Here is a 27,977-nt window from a genome sequence, read left to right as displayed (position 1 = left end):
ACAATCTTGTTTTTCTTCTCCAAGCATCCTAACCTGGCTCATCTTCTTCCATTCCAGCACTATGGAAAAAGAAACACCTTTCTTTATTAAGGACTCTTCCTTACAAAGACCTACTTCCATTTTGTCAACTACCACAAGAAAGAAGTTGTAGCAACTTCCAGAATTCAGACCAAGGGCAACTGAACTACACCTATGGATGAATCCATTGCTGATTCAAATTCCAAATGGGAGTGGGGATCTCCAGCTACCTCCAACTGACCTCATATCCTTCATGACCCCAGCCTTGCATGCTTGACAGTTGGCTGGCTAGGGTAGGCTTGCTATATTTAATTCTATTATATAAAGTATGGAGATAAATATGTACGTACACAAAAGCGTATATGTGTACGTATATACATATAATTATATAATGATTATTTGTTAAGTACCCATTATGTACACAGTATGTTGTCTGAGAGGACAGGGACAAGAGAGTATACAAGAGAATGTGAGCATAAGAGTGGGGATATGGGGCGCCTGGGTGGCTCAGTTGTTAAGCATCTGACTTTGGCTCAGGTCATGATTTGTGGTTCGTGAGTTCAAGTCCCCATTGGGTGAGCACGGGCCCCGCATTGGGTGACACGAACCCACTCTGGGTGAGCTCGAGCATGAGCCCCGCTTCGGGTAAAACACGAGCCCCGCTTCAGGTGAACCCCGCTTCTCTCTTCTCCCTCTCTCTCTGCCCCTCATGGGATTCTCTCTCTCTCTCTCTCTCTCTCTCTCTCTGCCCCTTGCTCACTTGTGCCCCTGCCCCTCTCTCTCAAAAAAAAAAAAAAAAAGAGTGGGGATACAAAGATGAATTTAAAGGACAATAGCTGAAAAGTCATTTGGCAATATATACATCAAAACTGAGTACACACCTACTCTGTGACCCGTTAATCAGCCCCTAGATATGTGTACATATATTCACTAAAAAAAGAAATATACAAGAATATTCATAGCTATACTATTTGTAATAGCCACAAGCTGAATACAACCTAGATGTCCATCACAGTATAATAATATATACATTGTGGGATATTTATTCAATGGAATATGTATCTCCGTAAGAATGAAGAGCCAATACATACAACAAATTGGATGAATCTCATGGACATAACAATAAGCAAAAGAAACCAGACTCAAGGAGTACATGCTATATGTTTCCATTTATGCCAAGTTTAAAAACAGGCAAAACTGTTCATTGTTGTTAGAAATAATGACAGTGGTTACCCTTGGGAGGAAGGGATGGGTGATTAAATTGAAGCAGGTACAAGAATGGCTTCTGGGGCACTGATAACATACTGTTTCTTGATCTGGATGCTGGTTATTTAGATGTGTTACTTTGTGAACATTTATCAAGTTAGGACTTGGATTTTCTGTATTTTTCTCTTTTAAAACCTTTATTTTCTTACTGCTTAAAATAAATATTGTATACATCTAAGATGTACAACATGTTTGATATACATATACATAGTGAAATGATTATTAGTCAAGCTCATTCACATACCCATCTCCTCACGTAGTTACTATTTTTTAATGTGTAGTAAAAGTACCTGAAATCTCCAATATACAATACAGTATTATTAAGTATAGTCATTTTGCTGTACCTTAGATCTCTAAACCTATTCATCTTTTATAACTGAAACTTTGTATCCATTGATCAACGTCTCCCCATTTCCCCGATCTTCCCACTCCCAATAACCGTGGTTCTACTCTCTGCTTCAATATATTTGAATCAAAAGATTCCACTTAGAAGTGAGATCATAAGGCATTTGTCTTTCTGTGTCTGGCTTATTTCAATTAGCATAATGTCCTCTGGTTTCATACACGTTGTTGCAAATGTTGTAAAAGAAAACTCTTCTTTTTAAGGCTAAATAATATTCCATTGTGTGTGTGTGTGTGTGTGTGTGTGTGTGTGTGTGTGTATACACATACATATACATGCCACAATTTCTTTATCCACTCATCTGTTGAGAGACACTTATGTTGCTTCCATATCTTGACTATTGTGAACAATGCAATAAACACGGGGGTGCAGATATCTCTTCAAGGTATTGATTTCATTTCCTTTTGGTAGATGCTCTGAAGAGGAATTGCTGATCATATCATAGATCTATTTTTAAATTTTTGAGGACTGTCCATACTGTTTTCCATAATGGCTCTACCAATTTACATTCATACCAACAGTGTATAAGCATTCAGTTTTCTCCACATCTTCACCAGTACTTTATCTTTTTTTTCCTAACAGCCTTCCTAACAGATGTGAGGTGATATTTCATTGTGGTTTTTATTTGCATTTCCCTGATGATTAGTGATGCTGAGAACCTTTTCATGTATCTGCTGACCATTTGCATGTCTTCTTTGGAAAAGTGTCTATTAAAGTCCTTTGCTCATTTTCTAATCAAGTTGATTTTTCTGCTATTGAGTTGTAGGAATTCTTTATAAATTTGAGATATTAACCCCTTATTATACATATGATTTGTAAATATTTTCTTTCACTTATAGCTTGCCTTTTCATTTTGTTGATTGTTTCCTTTGCTGTGCAGATACTTTTTAGTGTGATATAGTCCCACTTGTTTATTGTTGCCTGTGTTACCTGAGCTTTACGTGTCATATCCAAAAATCATTACCAAGGCCAATGTCAAGGAAAATTTCCCCTGTATTTTCTTCTAGGAGTATTACGGTTTCAGGTCTTACATTTAAGTCCTTAATCTATTTTGAGTTTATTTTTGTGTATGGTGTAAGATGAGGGTCCAATTTCATCCTTTAGCATGTGGGTATCCAGTCTTTCCAACACCATTTGTTGAAGAAACTATCCTTTCCCTGTTGTGTCCTTGTCAAAAATTAGTTGACCATAAAACTTGGGTTTACTTCTGGGCTCTCTAGTCTGTTCCATCAGTCCACATGTCTGGTGTTATGCCAATAACATATTGTCTGGATTACTATATCTTGTAGCATAATTTGAAATCAGGAAGTGTGATTCCTCCAGTTTAGTTCTTCTGTCTTAAGATTGTTTCAGCTATTCAGAGCCTTTTGTGATTTTATACAAATTCTAGAATTGTTTTCCTATTTCCGTGAAAAATTTTGATAGAGATTGCATTGAATCTTTATATCGCTTTCAGTAGCATGGGTATTTTAACAAAATTAATTCTCAGGGCGCCTGGGTGGCGCAGTCGGTTAAGCGTCCGACTTCAGCCAGGTCACGATCTCGCGGTCCGTGAGTTCGAGCCCCGCGTCAGGCTCTGGGCTGATGGCTCGGAGCCTGGAGCCTGTTTCCGATTCTGTGTCTCCCTCTCTCTCTGCCCCTCCCCCGTAAACGTTGAAAAAAAAAATTAATTCTTCCATTCTATGAACCCAGGATAGCTTTCCATTTCTTTCATCGATGTTTTATAGTTTTCAGTGTACAGATCTTCTACTACCTTGGTTAAATTTGTTGCTAAGTATTTTACTCTTGTTTTACTCTTGATATTATCATAAATGGGATTATTTTCTTGATTTCCCTTTGGGATAGATCATTATTGGTGTAAATAAACACAACTGATTTTTGTATGTTGATGTTGTATTCTGTAATTTCTACTGAATTTATGTTTTAGTTCTAGCAGTATTTTATGGGCTTTTTAGAGTTTTTTATATAGAGAGTCATGTTGTCTGCAAATAAAGGCAGCTTTACTTTTTTCTTTCTGATCTAGATGACTTTTATTTCTCTTTCTTGTTTGATTGGCACGTGGTAATACTTCCAGTGTTATGTTGAGTAAAAATGGTAAGAGTGGGCATCCTTGCCTTATACTGGAACTTAGAGGAAAAGCTTTCAGTTTTCCCCATTGCTTATAATGGTAGCTGTGGGCTTTTCATAAGTGGCCTTTTTTATGTTGAGGAAATTTCCTTCTATGTTGACTTTTGTCAAATGCTTTTTATCTATTGAGATGACCACGTGGATTTATCTTTCATTCTGTTAATGTGGTATATCACATTGCTTGATGTTAAACAAATCTTGCATCCCAGGGATAAACCTCATTTGTTCATGTGTATAATATTTTTGATGTGTTGTTAAATTTCATTAGCTAGTATTTTCTTGAGGACTTTGCATCTCTATTCATCAGAGATAGTGGTCTATTGTGCTCTTTTCTTGTGGTGTCTTTGTCTGGCTTTGGTATTAGAGTGATGCTGGCCTCACAAAATAAGTTTGGAAGTATTATCTCTACTCCTATTTTTTGGAAGAGTTTAAGAAGGATTAGTATTAATTCTTACTTGAATGTTTGGTAGAATTCAGCCATGAAGCCATCTGGCCCTGGGCTTTTCTTTGTTGGGGGCAGGAATGTGTATTCTGCTACTGGGAGAAAAGTTCTGTATATGTCTATTGGGTCCATTTGGTCTACAGTGTTGTTCAAGTCCACTGTTTCATTCTTTATTTTCTATCTTGATATTCTATGCATTACTAAAAGGGGGGTATTAAAGTCTCAGTATTATTGTACTGCTGTCAATTTCCCTTTCCAGATCTGTCAGTATTTGTTTTATACACTTAGGTGCTCTGATGTCGGGTGTGTGTATGTGTGTGTGTATGTGTGTGTATATGTGTGTGTGTGTGTGTGTGTGTGTATATAACAATTCTATCTTCCTGAATTGATCCCTTTATCATTATGTAATGACTTTCTTTGTCTCTAGAGACAATTTTTGACTTAAACTATACTTTGTCTGATATAAATATAGCCACTCCTGCTTTTTTTGGTTACCATTGCTTGCAATATCCTGTATATTCCTTCACTTTCAGTTTATGTGGGTCTTTAGATCTAAAGTGAAGTTTCTTATAAACAGCATACAGTTGGATATTGGGTTTTTTATCTATTCAAACATCTGTATCTTTTTATTGAGGAGTTTAGTCCATTTCCATTTAAAGTAATTAGGGAAGGATTTACTATTGCTATTTTTATTTATTTATTTTTTAAAGAAAGGCAGACTGCCACATTCAGCGCCTCCTTTGGATGTGTCTGGAGCTTTGGAAGCTTGACTACCCTATATTCTCCTACAAATGGACCTTGATAGTTTGTTTGGAGGTTCTAGCAGGGGAGTGCAGCTGCTCACGCACTCTTGACTGAAGAATGGTCCTCCTCTATCAGGGAAGGTCGTCCTCTCCAACCAAGCTCGCAGCTTTGGGAGGGATGCACATGGAGCGGTAAGGGAGGAAGGAGACACCTGCCTAGCCTGCCAGATCAGCCGAATCAGCACTGGCGATCAATGGGGTGACAGATATCGTAGCCAGATCTCCCTCACATCCTACTATTGCTATTTTTAAAACAGGTTTTTTGTTTGTCTTATAGTTCTTCTGTCCCTCTTTCTCTCATGCTGCCTTCCTTTTAAAACAAAATCTTTATTATTATTATTGTTGTTGTTGATAGTTTTCAATTCTTTTCCCTTTTTCTTTTCTGTAACTTCTATAGGTATTTTTTCTGTGATTACCAAGAGGCTTTTTATGTTTTTCTTTTTTTTTTTATTTTTATTTAAAAAAAAATTTTTTTTTAACGTTTATTCATTTTAGAGACAGAGAGACACAGAGCATGAATGGGGGAAGGTCAGAGAGAGAGGGAGACACAGAATCCGAAACAGGCTCCAGGCTCTGAGCTGTCAGCACAGAGCCCGACGCGGGGCTCGAACTCACGGACCGCGAGATCATGACCTGAGCCGAAGTCGGTCGCCCAACCGACTGAGCGACCCAGACGCCCCTTTTTATCTTTTTCTGTATGTATGTCTTACCTCAATGAAAGTAAAATCCCTGCCCTCCAGATATAACAGAATATAAGGAAAAATGAGTATGGTGATAATTTTAAGTCTTAAAAAGTACCATCATCGGGTTTTTGTGCTGAGGACATTTTCAGCTGCAAGTAACAACAAACCAAACTAATTGGCTTAATATAGAATTTCTAAAAAAGGACTTCACATAGGAGGAAGCCCAGAGGTAGAGCAATAACATGATTGGCTAATTCACGGTCTGACAAAATCGTAAAGAACCCAGGTTCTTCCTATCCTGTGTTCATCCATCCTTGGGCTAACTCCCTTCATAAGATGGTTGCCATGATTCTAGAAATCACCCCCACGCAGATAATATTCAGCAGAACTGTTTCACCCATGATATCTTTTTATTTAAAAATATTTATTTTAATCTTTACTTGAAAAAGCCTTTACCAGAATGCAGACATTTCCTCATAATTCATTGGCCAGAACTGTATCACATGACCATTCCTGCACCAATCACTGCAAAGGGCACTGGGACCACTATGGGTGGCTTCAACTAATCAAAATTTGCCCCTGGTCAAAATGAGGAATGATTACCCAAATCAAACCAGGGCTCTGCCGGCATGAGTCAAGAGGAAAGGCTGCTGGGTAGGCAGCAGACAGAGGCACAAAATACAAGGGGGGGTTGGACAAAGAGAGAAATACCTGGTTGAGAGACTAAGAAATAGTTTCAAGAAGAAGGCGGATTTAGGGATAGGCCCTGGAGGATAACAAGGATTTTTAAAAATCAATCCATTAATTAATTAATTAAAATTCAAGTTAGTTAACATACATAAGGTGGAGATGAGAGCTGGGAAATAATTTCAGACTAGTCGGCAAAGGTATGAAAGTCTGAGGGGTATCTGGGGCACACCAAATAGTTCAGTTGAATCTGTGTAGGAAAGTTGTGGGAGATGATGGAGAGGGTCTTGCTCGCCTAACTGAGCAGTGGGAATGTAATGTGAGGTAATGAAGAGTCACTGAAAGTTTCTTTGAAAGAATGTGACAGGATCCGAATTTCAGCAGTGGTGTTTTAAAGGTCTGTCTTGTTGTAATGTATTAGCTTTACATTATTGTGTAACAAATTATCCCATATCTTAGTGCCTTAAAATAACAAACTTTTGCATACTACCCAGAGCAATCTATAGATTCAATACAAAATGCCAATATCAAAATACCAACAGCATTTTTCACAGAACGAGAACAAATAATGCTAAAATTTGTACGGAACCACAAAAGACTCCAAATAGCCAAAGCAACCTTGAGAAAGAAGGACAAACTGGAAGTATCACAATCCCAGATTTCAATACCTACTGCAAAGCTGTTGTGGTCAAAACAGTGTGGTACCGGCATAAAAATAGACACACAGATCAATGGAACAGAACAGACAGCCCAGAAACAAACCCACGCTTATATGGTCAATTAATCTGTGACAAAAGCGGCAAGAATACACAATGGGGAAAAGGCAGTATCTTCAATAAATAGTGTTGGGAAAACTGAACAGCGAAAAAGAATGAAACTGGACCGCTTTCTTACACCACACACAAAAATGAACTCAAAATGGATTAGAGGCCTAAACTGAGACAGGAAGTCATAAAACTCCTAGAAGAAAACATAGGCAGGGGCACCTGGGTGACTCAGTTGGTTAAGCGTCCGACTCCTGATTTTGGCTCAGGTCATGATCGTAGAGTTTGTGCGTTCAAGTCCCGTGTCAGGCTCTATGCTGACAGTGCAGAGCCTGCTTCCAATTCCCTCTCTCTCTCTCTGCCCCTCCCCACTCATGTGCCCTTGCTCGTGCACTTCTCTCTCTCAAAAATAAATACATTAAAAAAAACTTTAAAAACGAAAAGAAAAAGAAAACATAGGCAGTAATTTCTCAGACACTGGCCTTAGTAACATTTTTCTAGGTATGTCTCTTTGGGCAAGAGAAACAAAAGCAAAAATAAACTATGGGACTACACCAAAATAAAAAGCGTTTGCACAGCAAAGGAAACCATCAACAAAATGAAAGGCAATCGACTAAAGGGGGGAAGATATTCACAAACTTTTATGATATCACAGTTTCTGTGGGTCAGTAATCTGGGAATGGCTTACCTGGGCAGTGGTGTCTCCTGGTCTCTCATGAGGTTGCAGTCAAAACGTTTTTCAGAATTGCAGTCATTTGAAGGTATGACTGGAGCTGAAGGGCCCATTTCCACGGTGACTCACTCACGGGCTGTTGGCAGGAGGCTTGAGCTCCTTGCCACATGGGCCTTTCTGCAGGGCTGCTGGAGGGTCCTCACAACATGGCAGCTGGCTCCCTCCAGACTGAACTATCCTAGGAGGTGGGGAAGGAGGAAGGACGCTGCAATGCTTTTATGACCTACCTTCAATAGTGATCAAGTTTCAGGTAAAATATTACTTCTGCCATATTCTGCTCATTATAAGAAAGTCACTAACTAGAGCCTACGGCCAAAGAATGGGAAATTAAGCTTCTCTTTCTGAAGGGAGGAGTATCAGAGAATTTAGTGGACATATTGTAGAACCGGCACAGGGAGGTATTGATTCCTTGCTCTTGACTTGACTGGCACCAGCAGCAGAACCCTGGAAGATGTATCAGCAAAGATGGCCAAGTAGTCCAAAGAATGCAAGGTGTTATGAGGTTAAGAAATTTTATCCCTGCTTGTTCTTTGTCCTCCCGAAACCCTATTTGGTTGGTGACAGTGGGCAGACTGTGGCCAAAATGGACTCTGACTAGCAAGTGATTTTAGTTTCAGATGACAGTGCTGGGAAAGGAACCTGAATCTTTACCCACCAAAATAGATTTTTTAGTCTGCCACCTGTCTTGATACATAGTACTTATATTTGACACACACGAATAATGTTCTCTCTCTCATTTTCAGGACATTCTCAAGCATCTGAGTGGCACTACGTGGTACTTTGCCCAAATGAGAACGGTGGAAAAGCTCAATAGTCAGTAGTCAGTATAGAATAGTGTGGTATAGTGTAGTATAGTATAGTTTAGAATAGAGTGATATGGTATGGTATGGTGTAGTATAGTATAATTTACTATAGTATAGTTTAGTATAGAATGTTATAGTGTGATACAGAATGGGATGGGATGGGATGGGATGGGATGGGATGGGATGGGATGGAATGGAATAGGATAGGATGGAATGGAATGAGATGGAACGGAATGGAATGGAATGGAATGGAACAGAACAGAACAGAATAGAACAGAAAGAATATGTATGCTCACAGTCTAAACTTTTGCTTCGTCTGACTCCAATGTGAGTTGCTGTGAACCTTGCCCAGCCAGATTTCTACTTTGGGTTCAGATTATTCAGATTACTAGCCAAAAGACAAAGGCTATTTTTTCCTGGCTTGAGATGAAAAATCAGACTGGGAACTCCCACATGGACCACCACTGATTGCTCAACCTAGGACTCTTTAGGGGAGAAGAAAGGAGAGGGGAGGGGAGGGGAGGGGAGGGGAGGGGAGGGGAGGGGAGGGGAGGGGAGGGGAGGAGAGAGGAAGGAGAGGAGAGGAGAGGAGAGGAAGGAGAGGAGAAGAGAGGAGAGGAGAGGAGAGGAGAGGAGAGGAGAGGAGAGGAGAAGAAGTTTCTTTAAAACAGTGATTTTCAAAATGTGCTCCCTGGACAAACAGCAGCACGCCACCTAGAAACCTGTAAGAAACACAGATTCTCAGACCCACCCTGAACCTGCTGAGTCAGAAACCCTGGAGGTGGGGTCCAGCTGTTTTAACAAGGCTTTTAGGAGATTCTCATGCATGCTCAAGTTTGAAAATAACCGCTTAGAAAAATCCTAGGCCCAACTCACTGCATTTAATTTAATAATAACTTGGTACGAAAATGAATAAAGGAAATGATTTAAAACGAAAATGATTTAAAATGGAGCCGGGAGGCCATGAAGGGAGAGGGGTCATGCACACACCGCTCAAGGAAGTTTCCGCGTGCCTCAGTAACAGCCACCTGCCCATCACTTGCAGCTGACAGAAACCACCACCACCTCAAACTCATTCTCCTCCAGCGAACTTATGTTCAAAACAGCCCTCCCCAGTCTCCTTCTAGAACCTAAAGAAAAGCTAGCTTCCCTTTTGCCTCTTTGGACATGTCTATGGTTCGCCATAGTTTTCTTGTCCTGAATTGCAATTCCCCTATTCCCAAATAAACTCATCTTTGTTTAATTAAATTACTCTTTGTTTGATTTAAGGTTGACGTTGGTAAAGTAGCTGGGCTGGATACTTACATTTATTCTTGTTCATGCACAAACAAACAATCTCAGAAACACACACAGAGGGATCAGAACACACACAGCACAATGATGCAGATAACTCCTGAGTCGGCTACAGAGCCCGGGCTCCCCGGCTCCAGAAAGTAGAAAATGTCTAGAGTCCTTTCAAGAAGAATAAGAAGGGTGACAGAGAAGGGAGAGGAAGAGGGGAAGGAGGGGGAAAAAATGTGTATTTTTAAACGTGAGTCCATAAGATATCAATTCTTTCTACAGACCATCACAGAATGCAAACTCCAGTGCTCTTCACAGCGACCTCAGAAAGTTAAACATTTTAAATAATTTTATACCCCATAAAACTCAGCATTATTAATGGCGTTGTTCGGATATTTAAAAGAATAAACATCCAGCAGAGATGTGTCTGGTGCTTCAAAACTTTCTCCCAAACTACAGATAGATGGTACCCAACTAATGATGGCTCAACTTACAATTTTTTGACAATGGTGAGAAAGTGATGCGCGTTCAATAGAAACCCTACTTCAAATTTTGAATTTTGATTTTTTCCTGGGCCAGCAACACAGTGGCAGCAAGCCATGGCTCCCCATCAGCCACAGGAGCATCGGCGTTACAACCAATGTACTTAACAATATTCTATAACCACACAATCATTCTGTTTTTCACTTGCACCACAGTGCTTGATAAATCGCGTGACCTATTCAACACCTTGTTATAAAATACGCTTTGTGTTATGTGATTTTGCCCAACTGCAGACTACTATAATTGTTCGGAGCACCTTTAAGGTAGGCTAGGCTGAACTACAACGTTTAGGAGGTCGAGTGGATTAAATGCATTTTCAATTGACCATATTTTGAACTTAGGATGGGTTTATTGGGACGTAACCCCACTGTAAGTTGAGGGATATCTGTGGTTTGCTTTTTACCTTGTACACATTGTGAAGGGAGTTGTTGACTATGCCTCGTTCTTCCAGAAAACTCGGAGCCAACTTAGCAAATGGACATCAATCGGCCTTCAGCATAAGAGCCTCACCGGGATGTCTTATTTTCTCTGCCTTTATTTCCTCTGCCTGGTGTTCTTTCTTACTCTCTACCTTGCTGTACCATTCATATTTTTGTCAGACATTTCAAATCCTTTTAGGAATGAGGCCGGCAATGGGAAAATACATGTAAAGGATCGGGGTGGGGGCGCGTAGTTTCTTTCTCCAAGCAAACTAAAAACCTGAGGGGAGAGGCAGAGCCGCAGCCATCGGTCCAGCACAACACAGCCTTCCCTCCCTGATCCACTGCAGCAGCGGCGGGGTGGGCACCGCCAGCTTCGGGAAAAGAGGGGAAGAAGAACTGTTCGTGGCAGAAAAGCTCTTTGTACAAGTTGTTTCCTGAGGTTAGGAAAGGGGGTGGGGAGAGGATACTGAGGTCTGGCTTCTCTGTCTTACAAGATGGACCTATTTCTGTCTTCCTTAGTTTTCTCATTTTAAGATTAAAGCAGCATCCACACTGGATTGGCAAACCTGATGCAGGCCACCCAGAAGCCAGGCAGCTCTCCCTTTAAGTGCAATGCGCAGGCTACAGATAGAAACCACGCTGATTCCACTCTGCTCAGGGTCCCAGGGAGACAGGCCAGCAGTTTGGGGACAGGAAAGGAGAGACAATTACGGGCATCTGGTGCAGGCTCATTGCCAAACTCAGAGAATGCTTACTGTTGTGATCTGCTGTCTATCTAGTTTGGAACAGATCAAGGGGTATTTTTCTTAGGTAGCTACCTTGGAGGACCTCATGTCAGCTTCAAGGCAGGCTGATGGGAAAGGAATCGGGAATCAGCCACATAGCAGGGGCTGTTTGGAGCTGCCCACCCCACCAGCCAGCAGGGTTTCCCAGGAAAATTCCCATCAACAGCTCCGTCAGGACTACAGTGTCAACCTTGACCAGTCACTTCTGAGCCCAGTGACATCCATAATGACACTTCTCCACCTTCCCCTTCCCCTCAGAACATGACAGATGAGGGATTTCATGGAACAAGTCTCTGGGCTGTGATGGGAATCCGTCTCGCTCCACTGCAGGAAAAATATATATCCCCGAACAGCTGTGAGAAATTCTTTCATTATTCGGCTGCAATCTTACCACCAGCCCTTGCTTCCTCTTTTTACGGTAAAAAGTGAAAACATATTAAATGGCATATTCTGACAATGATTGCTTTTAAAAACACAGGCTGGAATAACATGAGGAGGACAGAGGGTTTGTGGAGCCCTGGGCTGTGGAGATAGAGGAGAATGGCCGCTGCTGGGCGGAAGGACAAGGAAGTTTCCCAGGGTGGCCTGTCGGCATAGTGACCACACAGAGACAGCAAAAGGCCGCACGGTTATGTCCCACTCTAAAGCTGTTTGCAGCAATTTTCAACCATCCGGTGTCAGACTGGGGAAGCTGTGTCTAGAGGAGAAGGGACATTTTATCAAAGGGAGAAACAGTTGTGGGGCAAATAAAATGCAGATGGATACCCAAAGACCATCTGCTCAATGTCGTCCACATTACAGAAGGAACTATGAGGTCCACTGAGAAGATACAAGCCTTTAGGCGGGCTCTCATGAGGAGGTTTACCCTCTGGAAACTCACCCTGAGGTCAGTGCGAGCAGTCTGAGAGGAGATGATGAGGGAAGGTTCAGGAATGGCATGGGGCGATGTTAGAGTATACCATAATTGGCCTGGCTAGAAGGAGGGACTGATCAACTCAAGCAATGAAGATGGGGGCCACAAACCATCTGAAGAGGCAGTGGGGTGGTGGTGGAATTTGACCGTGTGGTCAATGGCTGGAAGACCTACTCACCTAAAAGCAGAGTATTCTGACCGGTGCCTAACTAGCCTTCTTATGTATTCACTTAATCATTTCAACCTAGAAATGGCGCACACTTGCTGCATTCAGTTATTATACCACTTAGTTACCACAAACTCAGCAGTGTGTTTACAACACACATTCATAATCTGTAGTTTCTGTCGGTTAGAAGTCTGCACACAGCTTGGCTGAGTTCTCTGTTTCAGGGTCTCATCAGGCTGCAATCTAGGTGTTGGCTGGGGCTGCAGTCTCCTCAGAGGGTCAACTGAGAAAAGATCTGCTTTCAAGCTCCCACAGATTTTCCCTGTAGCTGCCAGACTGAGGGTTTCAGTTTCTTGCTGGAGTCTACCCTCAACTATTAGAGAGCACTCACTCACAGTTCCTTGCCACATGAACTTCTCCAATAGGGTCACTCACTTCATGGAACTCTGCTTCTTCAAAGCCAGCAAAAGAGAGAGGCAGAGGGAGAGGAGGAGGGAGAGAGAGGCTGCTAGCAAGGGAGTCTTGGATAATGCAATCATGGATGTGATGTCTCATTGCCTTTGCCATATTCTATTGGTTAGAAGGAAGTCACAGTCAAGAGAAGGGGACTGTACAAAGAGGGTAGACCAGGAGGCAGGGGTCATGGGAACATTTTAGAGCCTGCCCACTACATCTATTATGAGCCAGACTCTGTTATAGGCACCCGGGAGGGTTACAGCAATGAACAATAAGTCCTATCTTAAGAGGGAAGTGGTGAGGGATGGGGGAAGGAGGAAGGAGCGGGATCTATTTGTAAATTAAAGATCATATGCCAGATTAAAAGATGTGTCTACAAATTTCAATCTCTGGACCTCATTTGGATTCTGATTTTTTTAATGTAAAAGAAAAATCTCTGATAATTAAGAAACAATTAGAAATGTGAATCTCAACTGGATATTTGATGACTTTAAGAAATTATTGTTAGTTTTAAATGTATGGTGATTGTATTTGTCTCTTTTAATAGAGTCCTTAGTTTTTTGGAATTTCTTACTGAAATAGTAAAGATAAAATGATGTATGTCTAAGAGATTTTCTTGAAAAACCTACAGGTGTGAGAGAAGGTGGAGATATGGATGAAGCAGAATTTCCAGGGGTTGGTGGTTATGGGGCTGGGATGATGGGCATATGGGAGCTCATGAAGCTATTCTGTCAACTTTTGTGGGTGCTCAAAATCCTGCATAACAAAAGCTTTAAAAAATAAATGTATCGGTATATACTCTTAATAGTAATCATAGAAATGCAGATGAAAACCATGTGAGACCACTTTGTGTCTATCAAATTGGCAGAATTTTTTTTTTTTTTTTTTTTTTTTGGTGATGCTACCCATTGCAAGTAAAGGTGTGATAAAACAGATATTCTGATGCATTGTTGGGAAAGGATGGGGGAGGGGTGGGGTATAAATCGGTACACTCTTCAGAAAGCATTTTGATAATATGTATCAAGAGTCTTAAAAATGTTCATATCCTTTCATCCAATAATTCCATTTCTGGAAATGTACTCTAAAGAAATAGCCATTGGGGCACCTGGGTGGCTCAGTTGGTTAAGCATCTGACTCTTGATATTGGCTCAGGTCATGATCTCACGGTCCCGGGATCAAGCCCTGTGTCAAGCTTCGCACTGAGCATGGAGCTTGCTTGGGATTCTCTCTCCCTGTCTCTGCTCCTCCCCCAATCATGCTCATTCAATCTCTCTCTCAAAATAAATAAACTTGAAAGAAATAGCTTTCAAAGTGGACAAAGTTGAGCCTGGGTGGCTCAGTCGGTTAAGCGTCCGACTTCAGCTCAGGTCACGATCTCGCAGTCCGTGAGTTCGAGCCCCGCGTCGGCCTCTGGGCTGATGGCTCAGAGCCTGGAGCCTGCTTCCGATTCTGTGTCTCCCTCTCTCTCTGCCCCTCCCTCGTTCATGCTCTGTCTCTCTCTGTCTCAAAAATAAAATAAAACGTTAAAAAAAAAGTTAAAAAAAAAAGCTAAAAAAAAAAAAAACAAAGTGGACAAAGTTTATGCACAAAGATATTTACTACAGGAATATAGTAGAGAATTCACCTTTCCCAAAGAACACTCTGGCCTTTGCCCTCGGCTTTGGGAAGTGATCCCTAGGTCTTTAGAATGTTTTGCCTGGTAAGAGCGTCTTTGTTTACGTGGGGGCCTTGGCTAACGGACAGTCTAACACATCCAGTCTAGAGGGGCTGGATACTAAAGATCAGCCACACAGGCTGTCAACCATGGAGTTCCAATAAAAACTCTGGACATCAAGGCTTAGGTGAGCTTCCCTGGTTGGCAATACTCATTCCATGCATGTTGTCACACAGGGTTGCTGGAAAAGTAATGCTGTCTATGACTCCATGGGAAGAGGACAAATCCATGTCTGGAACTTTCCTGAAATCTCTTCCCATGGCTGTTTTCATCTGTATCTTTTTTTTTTTTTTTTTTTTTTTTTTTTAATTTATTTTTGGGACAGAGAGAGACATAGCATGAACGGGGGAGGGGCAGAGAGAGAGGGAGACACAGAATCGGAAACAGGCTCCAGGCTCCGAGCCATCAGCCCAGAGCCTGACGCGGGGCTCGAACTCACGGACCGCGAGATCGTGACCTGGCTGAAGTCGGACGCTTAACCGACTGCGCCACCCAGGCGCCCCTCATCTGTATCTTTTAATTGTAATAGACTATAGCCACGAATATAATAGCTACCAGTGAGGTCTGTGAGTCCCCCCAGTGAGTTATCAAAACTCAGGGCAGTCTTGGGAACTCCCAAACTTACAACTTGTAAACTGCTCCTAACTTCGCAGTTGGGTGCCAGAGATGAAGGCAGTCTTGTGGATTGTGCCTCCTCTAATTTTGCATGGGTTATTTACAACATAGAAAAAAAATTCTTGGGAACAACAGAATAATAGTTCAATTAATAGCAGCACTGTATATTCCACGTACACGATATTATGCAGGCACTAAATACAGCATTATAAAGAATTTATATATTAATAGGGCAAAGACTATGTAACATGCCCAATGCAAAATGTTTGATGCATATTATTACTATAGGCACGTAGCATAATGTCCAGATGAATTATACAAAAATGCCAAGGAGTGCTCTTTTGGGTGCTAAGATTAAAAAAAAAAATGTCTACTTCTCTAAACTTTTCAAATGGTGTACAGGATGCCACTATGTACAACTTACTTTGATAATTAGAAATGTGTGTGTATTTGGTTACTAAATTTTAGCCACATTAGCGATGATTCTGTAGCTTAAGAAAGGTAGTTCATGACTGGGCACCTCTCAAAAGCTCAAACCCATGTGACTAAAGATGTCACCGAAAGGAAAGGGAGATGAAACAAAAGGAAATATAAGCAGCTATCGGCATTCTGACAAGCACAAATATAAAGGGTGGAAAGAAGAAACAGAACCAAGGACCTAGAGAGCAAGGAGCAGGAAGTGCAGAGAACAGTGACAGGCGGTGCTATAAAACAGAAGTTCATGGTAACAGTTCATGTGAGTCTCTGACACTTCATATGGCCTGGTAAACCCTTGGGATCACTTCCAGGTTAGCACTAAGGCTTCAGTCTTTGAGTGAGGCAAAGGGGACTTGACCTGAACGAGTGCTCAACACACTTCCCCAAATAATGAATCTATTCTTACGGGCTTCTGTTCTTCAAAATCTTGGCAGAGTGGAATGTGAACAAAAACGAATAAACAAGATGGGCTGTGGTTTAAAGAGTGCCAGGAGGCTGAGGCCAGCAATGAGTCGAAATTTGCAAAAAGAGCCCAAAGCATCAAAAATGGTTTCTGCTTTTTAAAGTTAAGTTTAGGGCCAGGTGAAAAACAAAGATGACACGAGCCACAGTTTATGAATGGCAGTGATTTTTATCAGAAAGAAGGCAGAACTTCTATACCCTTAATTTGCTTCCATCTTTTCTGTCAAATAACATCTTCTACCATGAAATGGGTAACACAAATGTTGATAAGAGAGAATTAAATCCCCGAGTGAAGAGATTATAAAAAGTGCACCTGTTCTCTGGCTACTCTAATGAATTAAAGTCGCTTACCTCAATGAATTACTTTCCAGGATGCTGATAACCCTTGCAAATGGGATTGCTAAATTATTGTCAGGGATCTTGCAGGCAACCAGGCGAGTAGAAGATTCTAGAAGATGAAGGTTGGAGCTTTTATAACAAACTAGTAGCCTAGATATAGTGCGTTACATTTCACTAGGCATTTTCACACACATTCTTGTTTGTTCTTTGCCAATAAATAATATGGTTCGATCAAATGAAAGAATAAATACTAAATTGCAAAGTCCCATATAGAGGTTTGAAATTATAAGATAGACACAATTATTCCATCCATCTTACAGACGAACGCGCTGAGGTTCAAATAGGCTTGCCCAAGGTCCCACTTCTGGTCCATTTTGAAAATACAGGGGCTTATCACTGACCCCCAAACAAGAATCTCAAATTCTAAATAACCTCCAAGCACTCAGGAAACAAAGTGGTAAACACTGGGCTGTTGTACGGATTCATTCACAAAACACACACATGCAACAAACTGACATCATTTCCATCTTTGCTGTGATTATTAGATCCTTGGATAAGGTCTATCTGTAATTCAACAAAGCATTTCCCAATCACCTCCTATCGGGCACAAGTTTGGGCTATCCCTTAAAGGATCGTAGAAGCAGGTTGGAAGAGGTGCCAGTCAGGAAACCTGGAAAATTGTGTTAATGGGGCTGGAAGCTGAGTCGGGGTAGGCTGGGTCAGAGCCTGGTAACTACCAAAATTTGTATCTTATTTCTCTTACGGTTATATTAGTATGTGCAATAGACTTTTCACGCATTGACGGGAAACAGTGGAATTTCCTGGGTCACTATCGGTGAACTCACAGAACTGACGGGAGTGTGGAGAGGCAGGCTGAGGAGGGGCAAGACTTAACTGGCTAGAACAACTGTCTTGTCAGGGCACTCCTCCTGGAATGTGGACGTGCGGTGTTGTCTCTTGTTGTTGGAGGCTGTCCTGATAATCAATCTAGTCGAGATTGGAAGTTTGGGACGGTAAGTCCTGGTGCTGAGCTTTAGTAGCGTGCCCACCCCTTGGGAAGGGGAGGAGAGATTTCCCCCTCCCCACTGCACCCCCCAAACCAGACCTGTTGCTGGAAACAAGGTGAATGAACCATGTTTGGGTCCCAGGGGTAATCTGTTTCAGGGGCCCACGTTAACATGTGGAGGGACTTCAGGAAGAAAACACTCCTCCCACAGAACTGTTGGGGTAGGACTGAACGACAGAATGAATAGGAAAATGCTTCAGTAATGGTAAGATGCGTACTCTTATTATTAATGGGATGGGAGGAGGAAAAACTTCTCTGGTGCATTTTGAGAAGGAAAAGAGCATGTCCACCTGTGCCTTCTGGGCTCTCTTTTGAAGGCTGCCTGCTCACAGGGGTCACTGCTTTCTGATGTGTAGTAACTTAATGGAGTGGACTCTGTCCCTGTCTCGAGGCGGCTTCCTTCAAGAAGGGAAATGCAACCCACTTGGCAACTCTAAAGCCCTGCATTCCATTTAGTTGGAAAGCTGACATCTGGGTCTCTATCTCTCTGGTTACTGGGTCTCTCAGTTGGATGCCATCTAGGAAGGAAAATGATCTTATCTATCCACCTATCCCATATCCAATTACAGTCAAGTCAGAGGGTGCACTGAGCTAACAATGGCAAACGGGGCCAGTGGAAGGCAGGCTGGAAAGAGGCCCCAAGGTTGGACGCTCTTGCTCATAGTGGCTTAATCCAGTTCTCATGTCGGTTTTCATAAGCATGCAGCTTTTGAAGGAGCCAGAATACACAGGCACCTGACAAAGAATTTTACCCTGTGGAGGATGAGATAGAAATATACCAAAGTGGTTAACAGTATGGATTCTGACTCAGAATACGTGGGTTCAAATCTGGGCTCTGCCACTTAATAGCTCTGTTGTCTCAGGCAAGTTAATTAACCTCTTCGTGCCTCATCTGTTAAATGGGAATAATGTTAGTACCTACCCCACTGCGTTATTATGCAGATTAATTGAGACAATGCACATAAAGCACCAGAACACTGTCTGGCACATAGTAAGTCTCAATAAATAATCCTCATCATTCAGAACACAGCTAGTTTAATTAGTTAATTAGTTAAATAGATGCTAGTTTAATTAAGGGGATCAGTAACTACCATACCCAATGCGATTGCCTCATGAATATTAATCTAATGAGAAGTTTCTAAAGGTTATTCAAGGGCTTTGTCCTAGATCTCACCCTCTCATTTTTGCCAGGGATGGAGACCAACATAGAAAAGGTATGCCTGTCAAATCTGCAGATTCACCAAATCCATGAATCAAGGTGTATGCGTGTAACATCAGGATCTGATTTTAAAAGATCTTTGCAAAGTGGAACAACAAACTAATCTAACGAGATTAGATGTAAGAGCAGTTTTTGTACTTTTCTTCAAGTAGGTCCAAATAAAACCAAATCGTGTACGTACAGTATGGAAAAATATGGCTTTAGCTATAGCAGGCATCAAAAATGCAAAGAGATTTTAAATTAGTGTTATTTTAAAACAAGTCCAAAGGATGTCTTCTGAAGCCAGCAAACTGAGTCTTCAGCTAAGTGAACACAAGTATAAAAAATAGAAGTGGATATTTCCCACTTCTGAGGTGAAGGGTCGGGGATTAGGCAGGGACAGTGAGGCTATCCAAGGAGTTTGAAAAGCAAGGCCGTTGGCATGCTTCCAAGTCAAGGCCTTTGATGAACAACCAAATATAAGGGTTAAATCTAAAGGGACTTAACAGGATTGTGAATGGCAAAGAATCAGGAGTTGGGAACCAAGTGGAAATCGGGTCTAAGTGAAAGAAGTGTGAACGTATGGAAAAGATACAAGGGCTAATGGCCATGAGCACCAGAAAACAGATCTTGGTTAGCACAAGAAAATGCTTTCTAAGAGTTGAGATTTCCGACTACGGATGAACAATATTGGGAGGCAGTAGCATTCAGACAACCTTTGAGTTTATCGGGAAAATTGTGACAAGTTGACACATAAGATGGGGAACGGGACTGGATCACAGATTTAAGTCCCTGTTAATTCTGGATTTCTGGGATTCTTTTGCAAAAGAGTAAATACATAGTCTTTTTGCCTGCAAGCACAGCATCCATCATGTTAGGGAACATCAATCCATGACGTAACCCAGAAATTAAAGTTCAGTATAGCCACCCCTGAGCTGCCATGTTGATAGTTAGCCAAGCTCCTGACACAAGAGTTCAAAGACACTGAAGTCTTGTTTTTCTTGATGCCCATGGAGAGTTTGCAATCACCTGGCTGTGGGCTGCAGCCCTCTGGATGGAAAGCATGTCTGAGTCAGTGCCTGTGTCAGGAGACAGATGGAAGCTGGCCACATGACCCCTGGTCCCACATCCATTCCACCAAATGGAGAGACATGACAAGCCTTTTATTTTCAGGACAGAACGCCATTGATTATTCCCTGTTAATGCTTCCCTGTCGATGGCGGGCAGGGACTAGAGGGAAATGGAAGGATGTGATATCCGGGCCCCCCAAAGGGAAAATCAATGTGATATGGTTTGTATTTCATCCTAGGATAACCTCTTTTTCTGAGTGCCAACCCACAGGCCACTGTTTCTCTCTCCACAAACTCCCCCAGACATTGTCACACCCTTTCACACTCACCAAAGGACAGGGAGGGAGAGGAGAGGAGAGAAGGACCAGGCGCTAGGAATTATTAAACTCTGCTTTCATTCTCTTTCAGAAATTTACAGTCACTAAGAGGCTACAGGATGCACAGAGACTCCTTAGCAGGTTCAGATCAGAGGGGAAGAGCCTACTAAGTCAGTCTAAGAAACCCTTGTCTGACTTATTACTGATGCATCCAGCAGTCAGCTAATCTCAAAGGATGACCTTGGAAAACCGACAACCTAGAAACTGCATGCCCCCTGGCACAATGCTGAAAGTTACAAGTTCAGAGAAAGAGGCAAAGACTTGTATTGCAGGGAGGTGAGAGGCAAGAAGCAACCTTTCTTTGTGTGTACACACACACACACACACACACACACACACACACACAAATCAAACACCAAAAGTGTTTATGTTCCTCCCTCCCCAGAAGGAACCCAACATTTGAAACAAAATGCTTGAGGATCTCGGATCTAACAGAAAGGAGAATTCTGGTTCCCTCTGGGGTCTCAGGGTGAAGTTAAAGCAATACTACTTTATTGTCTTTGAAGTGGGGGTGCAAACCAGTAATATCCTGGTACCTAGAGCTATATTCACCTTTTGGTTCCAGAAAGGGCATTTGATTAGGATTTAACCTCCTCAGTATTGCATGCAGCCCCACAGACCCACAAAGGAGCGATGCCCCCGGCAAGCTCTAGGATTATCTATTGCTATTTTTCCCCTTCATGTAGGAGTTACCCCAGGAGAAGTGAATAGATTTTTTTCCACCTACCTTACTCCCTGGGGCTGAGAATCGTGGGCTGAGCCCTCTGCCTGAGAGAGTCCGGACCAGCTGATCTCCAGTGGGCTTTCCAGCTCTCAGACTCCGTGTTGGGTCCCTGTGGTGCAGACTGGAGGGGCAGGACTGAGGGTCTGTTTTCTGCTTGTAGCAAGAATGGAGCAGCTCGTCTTTTGCATACCTTCACCATGTGGATAACTAGAGTTACAGCAGTATGCTTTTCGTATGCATTGCTATATATATAGGATTGTATGTGTTACAAACATGAGCTACTTTTTTAATACCTTGGAATAAAAGCTTGTGTCCTAGCAGGGACATGATTAATTTTGTTACTTATTTCAGAAATGACCTGTAAACAATGCTACCAGCCAGACGGTGGTACATGAACATCCTAGAATAGTCTTCAGGCAGTTCCTCTACACAACCCTGGATTCTTCTCCCCACAGGGGATCTGCTTCATGCCTTGGGTTCTACCCCCCTCAGCTGGTCACAGTCACTTGTGCCTGAGTCCTTTTCCCCTAGACTCTGGGGCTCCATCGACATCACTTCTGTGCAGCCTGGGCTCTTTGCTCTAGTCCATATGGACAAGTGCTCAGGACCTTTGAGTTTGTGGAGAGGGGTGCTGAAGACATCTGCAGGCAGTCGTTTAGTCCCAAACCAGGGATATCCTGTAGGAAGAGACATTATCCTAATCAGAACAGATGCTGGTCAGAATACTCAGGGGCAGGACTCCAGCATGGCTGTGGAAGTTCCTTTTGAAACAATGGCAAAATACATAGGGTTCCATGGCTGATTCTGAAAGGAAATGCCCGGAGGTCTCAAGGATCTCCAAACTGCGGGGAGGGAGGACCCCTCAGACAGCTCAGGAGCAAGGGCCTCTGTCCAGTACTTCCTGCCCAGGTCCTGAGCTTGATGGGGAGATGGGTTCTATACATCCCCCTCATCTACTCAAAAACACTTACCTATCTATGCTCACATACATTTTTAAAAAAATTTTTAATGTTTATTTATTTCTGAGACAGAGAGAGGCAGAGCATGAGTGGGGGAGGGGCAGAGAGAGAGGGAGACACAGAATCCGAAACAGGCTCCAGGCTCTGAGCTGTCAGCACAGAGCCCGACGCAGGGCTCAAACTCACAAACCGTGAGATCATGACCCGAGCCGAAGTCGGTCGCTCAGAGAATTTTATTTTGCTTGTTCTTAACCTCATATAAATGGAATGATACAATATGTTCTCACGCATTGGCTCATTTGCTCAACATTATGTTTCTGAGATTCATCCATGTTGCTGCATGTGATTTGTTAATCCTCATTTCTATACAGCATTCCATTGTGTGAAGACGTCACAATTTATGAATTCATTCTGTTGATGGCCGTTTGTGTATTTTTAGTTTGGGTTGCTATGAATACAGCTGCTATGTGCATGTATTTGGGTGCACTTATGTTTACATGTCTACTGAATATACACCTAAAAGTTAAATTGCTAGGTGGTTGGGTTTGCATCTGTTCAGCTTTAATGGATATTGTTAAATAACTTTCCAAGGCGGTTTGCCAGGCTTCGGGGAGTGCCTGCTGGTCCACATCCTTACCAGTACTCAATGTTGTCAATCTTTTTAATTTCAGCCATTCTGTTCAGTGTGTAATGGTATATAGCATTGGGGTTTTAATTTGCATTTCATGAATGACTAATGATATTTAGTACATTTTCATACATTTATTGGCCATTGAGATATCTTTTGTGATGCTTTGTCCAAGTCATTTGCCCATTATTCAGTTGGATTATCTGTTTGCTTTAACTGATTTGTAGCAGCTTTAAAAATAGATTCTGTGGTGTATCACGTTAATTTGTGATATGTGAATCAACATGAAACACCACAGAATCTATTTTTAAAAGTGCTACCTGAAAAACACAAAAGACCCCATCGAAAACCTGCTAGAACTTGATCCATGAATTCAGCAAAGTTGCAGGATGTAAAATCAATGTACAGAATCAGCTGCATTTCTATACATCAGCAATGAAGCAGTAGAAAGAGAAATCAAGGAATCAATCCCATTTACAACTGCACCCAAAACCATAATATACCTAGAAATAAATCTAACCAAAGAGGTAAAAGATCTGTATGCTAAAAATTATAGAAAGCTTATGAAAGAAATTGAAGAAGACACAAACAAATGGAGAAATAGTCCATGCTCATGGATTGGAAAAACAGATATTGTTAAAAAATCTTTACTAACCCAAAGTAATCAGTGCAATCCCCATCAAAATTACACCACCATTCTTCACAGAGCTAGAACAAACAATCCTAAAATTTGTATGGAACCACAAAAGACTCTGAATAGAGCCGAAGTAATGTTGAAAAAGAAAACCAAAGCTGGAGGCATCACAATCCCGGACTTCAAGCTGCATTACAAAGCTGTAATCATCAAGACAGTATGGTACTGGCAGAAGAATAGACACTCAGATCAATGGAACAGAATAGAGAACCCAGAAATAGACCCATAAATGTATGGCCAACTAATCTTCAACAAAGCAGGAAAGGATATCCAATGGGAAAAAAAATACAGTCTCTTCAGCAAATGGTGCTGGGAAACTGGACAGCGACATGCAGAAGAATGAAATTGGACTGCTTTCTTACACCATACACAAAAATAAATTCAAAATGGATGAAAGACCTAAATGTGAGACAGGAAACCATCAAAATCCTACAGGAGAAAACAGACAACAACCTCTTTGACCTCAGCTGCAGCAACTTGTTACCAGACATGTCTCCAGCGGCAAGGGAAACAAAAGCAAAAATGAACTATTGGGACCTCATCGAGACAAACAGCTTCTGCACAGTGAAGGAAACAACCAACAAAACTGACAGGCAACGCTCCATATGGGAGAAGATATTTGCAGATGACATATCAGATAAAAGGTCAGTATCCAAAATCTATAAAGAACTTATCAAACTCAATACCCAAAAAGCAAATAATCCAGTGAAGAAATGGGCAGAAGACATGAATAGACACTTCTCCAAAGAAGACATCCACATGGCTAACAGACACACGAAAAGATGCTCAACATCACTCATCATCAGAGAAATACAAATCAAAACCACAATGAGATACCACCTCATACCTGCCAGAATGGCTAAAATTAGTAACTCAGGACACAACAGATGTTGGTGAGGATGCAGAGAAAGGGGAACCCTTTTGCACAGCTGGTGGGAATGCAAACTGGTGCAGCCACTCTGGAAAAGAGTATGGACATTCCTCAAAAATTTTTTAAAAATAGAATTACTCTACGACCCAGCAATTGCACTACTATTTATCCACAGGATGCAAAAAATGCTGATTTAAAGAAACATAAGCACCCCAGTGTTTATAGCAGCACTCTCATCAATAGCCAAAGTATGGAAAGAGTCCAAATGTCCACTGACTGATGAATGGATAAAGAAGATGTGGTGTATAATATATTCTACATTCTATATACATACAATGAGTGGAATATTATCCGTGATCAAAAAGAATGAAATCTTGCCACTTGTAACAACATGGATGGAACCAGAGTATATTATGCTAAGAGAAATAAGTCAATCAGAGAAAGACAAATATGTGATTTCATTCATATGTGGAATCTAAGAAATGAAATAAATGGCCATGGGGAAGGGAAGGAAAAATAAGATAAAAACAGAGAGGGAGGCAAACCATAAGAGACTCTTAAATACAGAGAACAAACTGAGGGTTGCTAGAGGGGAGGGGAGTCGGGGAAAGGACTAGATGTGTGATGGGTATTAAGGAGGGCACTTGTTGGGATGAGTGCTAGGTGTCATACGTAAGTGATGAATCACCGGGTTCTACTCCTAAAACCAATACTACACTGTATGTTAACTACCTTGAATTTAAATAATTTTTTTTTTAAAAAGGTTCTGGATGCAAGTCCTTTGTCAGATATTTGTATTGCAGATATAATCTCCTACCCTGTGGCTGGCTTTTTTACTCTCAGTGGGGTCTTTTGACTTTAATGTAATCCAATGCATCAATTTTTAACTTTCTAGGTAATATTTTTTATATTTTAAGAAATCTTACCCCACTTCGAGGCATTGGAGATATGATATTTTCTTTTTTTTTTTTCCTGTTAGTTTTGTCGTTTTTACCGTTTCACCTTTAGGATGTAATCTTTATGGAATTGGTTTTAAGTAGTGAAAATAGGGATCCATATTTATACCACAAATGAATATCCAACTGAGTAAGCACTATTTATTGAAAAGGTCGTCTATTCTTTACTGCACAATATAGTCACCTTTGTTTTTAGCCAAGTGACTGTATGTGTGTGGATCTGCTTCCAGTCTATTTTGTGCCATTGGTGTATTTGTCAATACGTGCACTAATAATACCACATAGTACTATAGCTTTATAAGAAGTCTTGATACCTAGTGGTGTTAAGTCTTTGAAGGAGCTTTGCTCCTACAAGAGCATCTACTCTATTCTTGGGTTTTTAACATATTCTTTTTTCTTTTTTAAGTAATCTCTATGGCCAACGTGGGACTTGAACTCATGACCCCAATATCAAGAGTCACATGCTCTACAGACCGAGCCAGCCAGGCACCCTCGTCTTTACTATTTTCATGTAAATTTCACAATTAACTTAATTCCAACCCCTACCCTCCTCCCAAAACCCAAACTGCTGTGGTTTTTACTGGGACTGCATTCCTTCTATAGACTAATTTGGTAAGAACCGACATTTGAGAGTTTCAATTCATGAACACAGCAAATCTCTCCATTTATGTAGGTCTTTTAAATTTTCTTTTAATAATGTTTTCTCTGTAAAGACCTTGCACATCTTTCATCGGATATATTCCCAGGTATTTTATATCTTTAATGTCATTGTAAATGGTGTTTTAAAATTTCACTTTCTACTTATTGCTTACTCATATTCTGTTCATAGCAGTTACAGGATATAGTAATATAGTACATATATAGTGAGATACACACACACACACACACACACACACACACACACACACACCATGAATCCAGGGACTTTGATATATTTGTATTTTTTTACGTTTATTTATTTATTTGAGAGAGAGAGAGAGAGAGAGAGAGAGAGAGAGAAGCAGAGAGAGGGAGAGAGAGAATCCCAAGCAAGTTCCATGCCCCATGTAGGCTTGATCTCACAACCGTGAGATCATGACCTGAGCCAAAATAGATGCTTAACTGACTGAGCCACCCAGGCACCACTGTATTTGTAGTAATCCTGCTAAGCCACAGATTCTTTAGGATTTTCTACATAAACAATCATATCTCTGTGAATAGACAGTTTATCTCTTCCTTTTCAGTCTTTATAACCTTTTTTCTTGCCTTATTACAACAGTTACAATCTCCAGCACAATATTGCAGGTACTATTAGAAGGTATTCCTTTTTTTTTTAAAGATTTTATTATTTTTAAGTAATCTCTGCATCCAACATGGGGCTTGAATCTACGACCCTGAGATCAAGAGTTGCATGCTCCACCAATTTAGCCAGAGAGGTGCCCCAGCAGGTATTCCTAATCTCAGGGAGAAAGCTTTCAACATTTTGCTACTAACTATATTTTATTGATGATCTTTACCAGTTTAAGAACATCTCCTTCTATTCCTAGTGTGTTGAGTATATATCATGAATAATTATTTGATTTTATTAAATGCTTTTTCTACATCATTCTATTGAGGTGATCTCATTCTTTTTCTCCTTTATGATGCTAATTTGGTTAAATATGCTGATTTTAAATTGAGATATAATTCATATACCATAATGTTCATCCTTTTAAAGTGTGCAATTCAGTGGTCTTCAGTATATTCATAAAGCTGTGCAACTGTCACCAGTATCTAATTCCAGAACATTTTAATCATTCCCAGAAAGAAACTCCATACCCATTGGCAGTCACTCCCCATTACCCTCTTCCCCCAGTCTCTGGAAGCCACGAATCCACTTTCTGTCTACATAAATTTTGCCTATTCTGGACATTTCACTTATAAGTGGAATCATATAATCATATAAGTGGAATCATATCATACAATATGCTTTAGTGTCAGACTTCTTTCACTTAGCATAATATCCTTAAGGTTCATCCATGTAGCATGAATCAGTACTTCATTCCTTTTCACGGTTGAATGATACTGTCATATGGATATAACACATTTTGTTGACCAATTCATTAGTTGGACATTTGAGTTGTTTCCACTTTTTGGCTATTATGAATAATGCTGCTATGAATATAGGGAGTAAGATTTCTGGATCATATAGTAAACTGCACTTAACTTTTTGAGGAACTGTCAAACTGTTTTCCAAAGTGGCTACACCATTTTACATTCCCACCAGCAATTTATGAAAGTTCCAATTTCTCCACATCCTTATCATCACTTGTTATTATCTGTATTTTTTAAAGGATTTTTTAAAAAAGAAATCTCTACACCCAGTGTGGGACTCAAATTTACAATCCTGAGATCAAGAGTCACATGCTCCACCAACCCAGCCAGCCAAGCATCCCTGTATTTTTTTTTTTTAATTATTATTGTCTTCCTTGCAGGTGTGAGGTAGTATCTCATTGTGATTTTGATTTGCACTTCTGTAATGAGTAATGATGTTAAACATTTTTTTATGTGCTT

General features: G+C 41.0%; 1 protein-coding gene across 5 annotated transcripts in view; it reads right to left on the bottom strand.

Annotated features, from left to right (window-relative positions):
• Positions 1–20,591: 20,591 nt before the first annotated feature.
• Positions 20,592–27,977, bottom strand: part of GPATCH2L (G-patch domain containing 2 like) — a 76,173-nt gene continuing 68,787 nt past the window's right edge. For 3 of the 5 annotated variants that reach the window (XM_078447981.2, XM_078447979.2, XM_078447980.2), the window contains one exon: positions 20,601–22,014. In XM_078447981.2, the coding sequence (XP_078304107.1) occupies positions 21,803–22,014 (212 nt within the window). In that variant the 3' untranslated portion in view covers positions 20,601–21,802. Of the gene's footprint in view, positions 22,015–27,977 lie in introns of all 5 variants that reach the window. The other 2 variants (XM_078447982.2, XM_078447978.2) reach the window with 2 other exon arrangements.

Source organism: Panthera onca, chromosome B3 (assembly GCF_046562875.1).
Source record: "Panthera onca isolate mPanOnc1 chromosome B3, mPanOnc1 haplotype 2, whole genome shotgun sequence".
In the NCBI taxonomy this organism is placed as follows: domain Eukaryota; kingdom Metazoa; phylum Chordata; class Mammalia; order Carnivora; family Felidae; genus Panthera; species Panthera onca.
The sequence above is the reverse complement of the archived record's forward strand: the minus strand, read 5'-3'. Positions and strand labels throughout refer to the sequence as shown.